At 41.4% G+C, this 8814-nt stretch overlaps 1 protein-coding gene across 4 annotated transcripts in view; it reads right to left on the bottom strand.

The window, feature by feature from the left end:
• Nucleotides 1-242: 242 nt before the first annotated feature.
• Nucleotides 243-8814, bottom strand: part of LOC111565574 (protein FAM184B) — a 29827-nt gene continuing 21255 nt past the window's right edge. For 2 of the 4 annotated variants that reach the window (XM_023265720.3, XM_023265722.3), the window contains 5 exons: nucleotides 8072-8428; nucleotides 7831-7957; nucleotides 5274-5381; nucleotides 2967-3364; nucleotides 243-862 (listed from right to left, as the gene is read on the bottom strand). In XM_023265720.3, the coding sequence (XP_023121488.1) occupies nucleotides 790-862; nucleotides 2967-3364; nucleotides 5274-5381; nucleotides 7831-7957; nucleotides 8072-8428 (1063 nt within the window). In that variant the 3' untranslated portion in view covers nucleotides 243-789. The remainder of the gene's footprint in view (nucleotides 863-2966; nucleotides 3365-5273; nucleotides 5382-7830; nucleotides 7958-8071; nucleotides 8429-8814) is intronic. The other 2 variants (XM_023265721.3, XM_023265723.3) reach the window with 1 other exon arrangement.

Below are 8814 nucleotides of genomic sequence, written 5' to 3'. Positions count from 1 at the left end.
TGAACAGCAACGGTGTTTTTCTGGCCCAGAGAGAAGCAGCAGAGCCACACTCATGGCTTCACTGGACTCGGTAAGTCTTCTCTTTGGTCTTTTTGATTTTGGTGCTAATGCGACTTGATGCATCTGTTCCCTCACAGACTCCACAAAGCTGCGACACTTAATAGCTTCATAATTATCTGATACACAGCAACAACAAGGCCTGAAGGATTTTTTTTTCTTTCCAGTACACAAAGAAGAAGTGCTTACAAAAACAAAATATTTTATTCAATTTCTTCATTAAGATATTTATACATTTTTGCATTGAAACAAGCTTCATTTTGGTATGGTGAGTCGTGTGTGTCCATTTTGATGTGGATCTTGGTTGAATATGTCGAATGCTTCCATACTCAAAAGAGACACTTGGTTGTTTGATTTTAGGAAATGTACACTTGCCTGGAGGGACCGTGTGATGAGATCAGAGCAACAGTTAAAAAAAGGAAGACTGCCTTTTTTTTAAAAAAAAGTTACGGAGACATTCCAAACTATACAAACAAGATCCGGCAGGCCTTATGTTCTGAGAAGAGGTCAGGCATGTGTTTGAGAAGCACTTTTTGGTTGAGCTTTGAGGCAATGTTTGAGATGGCCTTGCTGGTGATGAGCCTGTATGTCCGTTAATGTAAATGTGTCTGTTTGTGTTTTTAAAAGTCGTGTATGTGTGTGGGAAGCGAACAGATGTGTATAAGAAGCAATGAACTGTATATGAGATGTACTTGCAGCTGCTGTGTGTGTGTGTTCGTGTGTGTTTTGTGCTCAGAAGGAGAAGTATTTGGTGAACCACTCCTGCTTCAGCCCTTCAGTCCCCCTCTGCTCCAGGTATGGGCCCCTGCAAAACACAACAAACACACATAGTAGTATGTTTAACCATCACTGCAAAAAAGGTTCAGAGCATTTTAACGAGAGTTTAAGACCAGAACACTGGGGAAGCTGCACATTTATGACTTAGATTTGTTTATTTCAGCTTATGAACACTGACATTTATTTAACCCTATAGAGCCCAGAATGGCGCCGGCACTACGACTGCATATTCGTTTTTGATTGGCGACAGATTTGAAACTAGGTAAGATAGATCGATCATTCTTTTTGCATATAAAATCTGTGGAGTTACACTAGCATTTCACACATTCACATGTCTCAAGGCGATTTTTTTGGTGCAGTGATGGGTTTGTAAAAACACAACAAAGTGCACATGACAAAAATCTTAGTAAACCAGTCTTTTTTTTTTTACAAACTTGAGGGATACAGCTATGCAATTTCTGTATTTTGAAATATATGTGAAAAAAAACAAAAACAATTTTCATTTTTTTAGGTTTATTGCACTTTTAAGCAATTTATTGTAGTAGTTAGTAGTAGGGGAAAAATTAAAAACATCATATTCAACATTAAAAAAGTAAGTTTGTGCAAAAAAAATTTAACGTAAAAGAGCATTTCCTATTTCAGTGACAGAAGTATTGCACAAATATTGACCAAACTGTCAAAAATGAACACGGTTTAAGGAGGTCATCCCTCACATTGTGATTTCATTGGCACCCTAGATTCTTCCTCGTCTGGCCCACAGAAAACCTCCCCAGGAATAAGTCTGATTCTTAGACCCTGTGAGCATTTACAACCCCATCTTCATTCCAAATCTGGAGCAGGTACAGCACCTAATGTTTGTTCTAAACCTGTACCTTTTTGCCTGTTATTGACTGTGGAGATGTGTTGAACATGAAGGCCTCTGCTAGTTGTCTTAGCATGCTGGATAGTGTGTACCATGGAGAACTGAGATTCATTATCAGATGTGGTCCCATTAGTCACCATTGTGTGCTCTATTCTAAAGCTAATTGGACATCTTTAAGCACCCAACGTCTCAGTCATTGGCATGTGTTTATTTACAGAACCATTCTGGGTATTGCAAGTTTTAATGTTCATTTTATCTGCTGTTTACTGTTTTTAATGTGGCCATGCTGCTGGCTTCTTGTAAAGGAGATCTCTGATCTCAGTGGGACTAAACTGGTTAAATAGATGTTAAATAAAAAATAGATTTCTTCTCTATTTCATATAGTGCGAGTGTAAACAAGCACGTATATGATGGAATTCCTATGTATGTTCATGTAACCCACATATGTTAATTCATTTGGCAACAGTGTTGCTTTGTTTGGTTGTTTAAAAATAATAAAATATAAACAAAAAACTAAATAAATCAAGAGGCACAAACCAAAAAAATATAGAAAAAAGGGAACAGAAAGCATACATTCAAATTACAGAAAACACAATTCTGTCTAAACAAAACAAAACTTTGGTATTTTTACTGGGTACATGTTTGTATGAAAAATAAAACTAATTAACTAAAGACGACAAAATTCAAAACTCTTCAATTTGTCCTTTATCCACCTATATGTATAGTAAAGTTTTTTAATCTGATTGCAAGCTTTAAGTGTTTAGTATAACACATACTTCAGTAAAGTTACATGAACTAATCATTTTCACTTAGTTATCATCTGTTTAAATAATGGTATGACCAAGAATTATTATTCTAGTAATGTCCCTGCTGCTTTTCTCTCACTTTAGTACATTTTATATGGTATTTAAAGGGTCTTAAATAAAAGTTAAAGATCAAGTAAATGTGTAAAAAAATTAACCTGTACTCGTATTTCTATGAACAGAAAAATGTTCAGGGGTTATGTTTCACTTTTACTCGATATTTTGCTTTGACATGACTGATAGTGTAAATGTACTTTTCACCCAGTGACTTAAAAGATATTTCAGATGTATTATCTTTCCTTTATTTAAGCTTTTATACTGAAGATGACTTTTGTCCTCAGTTTTTCTGGTTTGTGCTTGTCGATTTCTTAATTACATATTCAAATACAGTTTGCGACACATCAGCCTTTACAAGCTGAAACAAATACATCGTGGTTACGAGTGTGCAGCCGTCTGTAGGTCTGTACCTGATCGAGTGGGCCTGCAGGTGTGCATGTGGCTCCTGGCAGGAGGGGGACACGTATCGGATGCCCGTCTGAGGCGAGGGGCAGACGGGGAGAGGAGCCGTCGGCGCCGGAGTGGGAGGGATGCAGGAGGTCCGGGACCTGGTGGAGCGGGGGAGGGAGGGGGAGGAATGTTGGCTGAGGGACAGGGAGGTGTGCTTGTGCGGGAGGGAGGAGGTGGAGTAGTGGGGGGAGGTGTGGGGGTGGGAGGAGGACTGGTGGGGGAGAGTGGAGGAGGAGTGCTGATGGATGGAGGAGGAGGAGGAAGACGAGGACGAGGAGTGGGGCTGAAAGACGCTCCTGTCGTAGGTACCGGCGCCGGAGATGCTGGTGACACGAGGAGGCGAGTCCACGCGCTTCCTCTGTCAGGAGAACATACAGTTGGGAGATTCTTCAAAAAGATGCTACAGTGGGTTCATTATTCTTTTTTTTTAGGACATACTCTGCTATTTCTCTCTTTTCACACTAGCAGTATGTTCTCTGGTGTCAAACAATAACTCCTTCCTTTCTCATTTCTCTCTTTTTTTTTTTTTTTCTTTTTTGGTGTCTCATACCTCCCAGGTGTATGTGGAGGTTGCTCGTCGGTGGTGGAGTCAGATCTCTATTTAAGATTACTTCTGCCTTTGTACCAAACTATTTGCCTGATGAAGGTCTAGCACCAAAACGTCGTACTAATAATTTTATCAGTCTAAGTTAGACAGTGTGCGGGAGTCTGTTGTACCTGCTGGAGGTTTACTGTGGGTGTTATATTAGTATAGTTTCTCACAGTTGACACGTCTAATAAAACCCCCAAAATATATCCCAAGCCCGATGTAGCGCTTTCCTCTGCACTTCCAAAGCTCTTTATTAATGTTATTTATTTCATAGTGAAATCAGTGACCCACATATTTCTTTATTGTGACAAACACGACCTCTTTTGTTTATTTTGAGTCAATCCCTCATGCACTGTCCTGGTGCTGTAAATGCTTACTAGCATTTTCAAATGTGCATTAATCCTCAGCTGAAAATAGTCCTTTACAAAAACACTGTTCAAGTAACTTCTGCTACAATCTGCAGTGCCCAGTTGCCAAGGAAATGTTTGTCTATTTACATCTGTATTAAAATTAATACATTAATAATAATGAGAAAAGCACTGAGAGAGCAGAGCACTCTGCCAAGGCTCCTCAGTCATCATATCATCATTTTTGGGATTGATAAGTCCCAATAAGTCCACAGCGGTGGATTTGTAGTCGGATTGCAATCAAGTGATCGTCAGCAGGCAGCTGACGTAGCGTTCACTTGTCATAGTTACAGTGACGCCATACTGTTATCTCGCAGTGATACAGAAATCTTTAATAAATCCATGGATCCAGACTATAAGCTGCATCACTGCCGAAATCTAATGGGGTGGTCATTTCTGTGTCATTTCTGACCTTCCCTGAAAATTTCATCCAAATCTGTTGGTCCATTTTTGAGTAATGTTGCACACAGAAAGACAAACAGATGGACAAATGTATGTGGGCCGTCATAACGTCACATAACTATTATTACTAATGGTAATAACTATCATCAGCCTTGCTTAAAAGTAGTAGATGTGTAGCTGTTACTGCGGAAGAAGACAAAGCTTAATGGTTTCTCAAACAAGTAGCATTTATACTAAAACATGCCCCTAGTAACAGCTTTATGGCCATAAACCAAACCTCTGTAGCCTGCATTCATCACATGAGGTTGGAGGTGACGCTGTGCTTCAGCTTTTATCCAGATTTACAATCCCAGCTGGTGTGTAGTCACTTATCCGAAAATGACTGTAGGAAAATGAATGCAGGCTGCTCTTAGTTGCAGCCTCAAATTCTGATTTAGGCTGCTGAGATGCTTTTGTTTTGGGCACCACATTTTTTGTAGTGTAGCTTCTATAGCATGATATCTGCAAATTGCATATAGTCATATTTGCATGCAAAGTACTTCATTAAAACGGATCTCAAATCCAGTTGAGACAGATATCACATCAATTGAACATATGGGGCATAAATAAACTTGCCACCCATTACCTCACTTTAAAAGAAAAAAAAACTTCACACACACTTTTGTACCAGTACTGTTCAAACGCAGTGTAATTAAAATCAGTGCGATGGAGTTATTACACCGACGAGCTGCGATGTGACGAGTGGGCGAGCTTGTACGTTTTACCGCCTCATGCCACAGAAACAGAAGTTGGCACCGACCCACTGAGCCCTCCTGGCGGGCTCCCTTTGACGAATACATTATGTGCATGAGTCGAACAGACAAACTCACCCTCATGGTTGGCGTGATGCTCCCGGGGCGGGACTTGCTGTCACGGAGCCTGAGGGTGCTGTTGTCCCCGGCAACAGGAGGGTGGAGCTGCAGCTGATGCCTCTCTTCCTGGAGGGAAGGAGGACGAGGAAGGACTTTCATTGGCCTTATTCATTATTGGTGCTCTTGTTGTTGTTGTTGTGTTTGCGCTGTGGCTGCGGGGTGTGCTTGTTTGCTAAGCTGCCTCATGCCACACAGATGGTTGACGCGGCAATCTGTCAGAGGACACTTTTCAAAAATGCAATATTCTCCTACGCGTACATGACCGCTGATGATTCACCAAGACACAGTTCCAATTAGATCAAGTCTGACCAGTTACAGTAATTACATTTTTTACATCAACCCGTGGGCACAACACTGCTAACTATCTCCAAGAATGACTGGCATTGTCGCTGTAGGGGCGACGTTTGGATGATGCTTGATGCTGATTGCTAGTCTAAATGACAGATATTGGTATTTGCCATTACTTGATGGCAACTTTTGAGATGCAGACAGAAAACATGGAGGAGAGAGAGCTTCAGCAACAAAATTCCCTGCGGGGAATCAAACCAAGAATAGTTTTTAACCACTAGGACGTCGCCCAGGCTCAACATGCAGAACACAGAGATGCTCAGATAATTAACAGCTATAGTCACAAGGCTCCTGCGCAAACTAAATGTGCCAACAGGAACTGTGTGATATGGTTTCCAAGGTCAAGCATAATGTAGAAAACATCCTGACTGTTTGGCTGGTGAGGGCAAACTAAGTCTTTATTCTTTATACATTATTACCAGAGATACAGCTGACTGGAAAGTGAAATCAGGTTCTTCTTCCACAGCCTATATGGAGGAATTTTGGTTGCCTTGGGAACACAGTATATGGCACAAGCATGCTTCAATGAGCTGCCTTTGCATAATGTCACGTACAGGGACAATCCAAGAATTTAAAGATCCATCCATCCATTATCTTTTTCTAACAAATTGTCAAGATCTAGTAATAATTTTAAATACACATTATTTTCCACGTCTGTGTAGCAATCCTGACCACCTGAACTGACCCAAGATGCAAACTAAATGGGAACTGTGAAGGAAGAAGTTATCTCCCTGCCTTGTAAATATATTCAATTTATGCAAAAAATAAACACTGCCTGTCCAAAAAAAAGTCACCACTTGGATTTAACTAAATAAATAGGTAAGAGCCTTCCATTGGATAATTACTGCAGTGATGAATATGTTTCAGCTGCAACAACTTATTTAACCCTAGCTGATGCAGTGAGGAGCTTCTCATTTCTGAAACAACCATGTTGGAAGACATATCCTGTGGTCATGGAAAGGATGTTAATCTGTCTCAGAAGGGTCTAATTATTGGCCTGCATCAAGCAAAGAAAACAATTAAGGAGATTTCTGAAACTACTAAAATCAGGTCAAGAACCGTCCAACACTTTATTAAAACCTGAAGGATAGTGGTGAACCATCATCTTTGAGGAACAAATGTAGTCGGAACAAACTCTTAAATGATCGTAGGGAATCAACAGTAGAACTCACGGCTATGTTTCATAGTGAAAGTAAGAACATTTCCACACGCACAGTGTGAAGAGAACTCAAAGGATCTGGACTAAACAGCTGTGTAGCTCGAAGAAAACCACTGATCAGTGAGGCTAGTCGGAAAAAAGTCTTCAGTTTGCTAGGGAGCATAAAGATTGGACTCTGGAGCGATGAAAGAAGGTCATGTGGTCTGATGCGTCCAGATTTACCCTGTACCAGAGTGATGGGTACAACAGGGTAAGAAGAGAGGAGGATGATGTGATGCACTCATCATGTCTAGTGTCTACCAGCCTGTGGGGGTTTAGGGTTATGATCTGGGGTTGGTCAGGTTCAGCAACATTATGTTCCCAAAGAATGAGGTCAGCTGACTACCTGAATATACTGAATGACCAGGTCTTTCCATCAATGGAGTTTTTCTTCCCTGATGACATGGACATGTTCCAAGATGATGATGCCAGGATTCATGGGGCTCACATTGAGAATGAGTGGATCAGGGAGCATGAGACGTCATTTTCACACATGGATTGTCCTCCACAGAGTCCAGACCTCAGCCCCACTGAGAATCTTTGGGATGTTCTGGAGAAGACTTTGGACAGCGGTCCGACTTTCCCATCATCAGTACAAGGTCTTTGTAGAAAATTAACGCAACTCTGGACAGAAATAAATGCTGTAGAAGCTTGCAGAAGCTTATCGAAATGATGCCACAGCGAATGTGTGTTGTTCTCAGAGCTAAAGGTGGTCCAATGAAATACTAGACTGTGTGAGTTTTTTTTAGTCGGGCAGTGTACATAAAAGTTGTGGCAGCGCAGTGGACAAATTTAAAATAGCAGTAACTTTAACTGAAAGACAGCAGTTAATGTCGTCTATGTAATTTTTACACTTTGCAAAGTCGTCTCACTGTAACTGGACTGGACACTCTGACTGGCCGGCTTTGGCCTGCAGGCCGTATGTTTGACACCCCTGGCCTAGAGCAAATACAGACTTTGAGTTCTCACCACTAATCTTTTAATGAGCTGGTCTCTCTCCGTCAGTCTCTCCTGGAGTCTCCCCAGCTGCAGGTCGTCACACCGAGGCTCCCTCCTCCTGCACCGCTCCTCCCGCTCACGCAATCTGCAGTTAAATCATATACAGAAACACAAAAACTTTCTCACATACCTGCGCTGATGTTCACCCACAGGTTCAACCACAGTATTTTTTACGGTTCGTCGCGTTTCCTCGTGTCTGTCCTCTACTCACTCGTTCTCCAGAGCCACTATTCGAGCCTGCAGGTGAGTCTGAGCGCTGCTGTATTCCGAGACCAAACTCTGCATCTCCCTCTTGTGCTCCCTCCTGATCTCCTCCACCTCCTCCCTCCTCTTCTCCTCCTCCCGCTCCTTCTTCTTCTCCTCGTCCAGCTCCTCTTCCTTTATGTCCTCGTCTTTCCTCTCCTCCCAGTGTTTCTGGGATTCCTCCAGTTTCTCCATTTCCACCCTCAGTTTCTCCACTTCCTCTTTCAGACGTTGTGCTTCTTCTTCCAGCTGGGCGTCTCTCTTCTTCCTCAGTTCTGTGCTTTCCTCTTCTTTCTCTTCGGCCTCTGAATTCTTCTGTACTGACCTGGGAAGGACAAATATATACAAGGGCAGACTGAAATAATGGGCGTGGCCTCTTTGACACAATAAAACAGTTATGATGAGTTGGTCTACTAGACAAGGCATCAGGGATCCTGTAAATGATAGGATCCATTAAACCTTGCTGATTTAGGATGCTTACTGCTATACTAGATCTAATTTCAGTGTAGTATCTATTGTAGCAGGTCTGGTTTTCATACAAACCACTGCACAATAGTGCAGAAAAATCACAAATATACTCAAAAGAGGTGCACTTGGGCATATTTTGTCACTTTATTTCATGCTGCCCAAATGTAAACAACCCTTTACAGGTTTAAAAAGATGCCGTTTGCTCAGTATACAATAAATCTACATCTATTTTTCAGTACAATA

The sequence above is a fragment of the Amphiprion ocellaris genome, chromosome 4 (assembly GCF_022539595.1).
Source record: "Amphiprion ocellaris isolate individual 3 ecotype Okinawa chromosome 4, ASM2253959v1, whole genome shotgun sequence".
NCBI classification, from domain to species: Eukaryota; Metazoa; Chordata; class Actinopteri; family Pomacentridae; genus Amphiprion; species Amphiprion ocellaris.
This window is presented reverse-complemented; position numbering and strand designations above follow the sequence as displayed.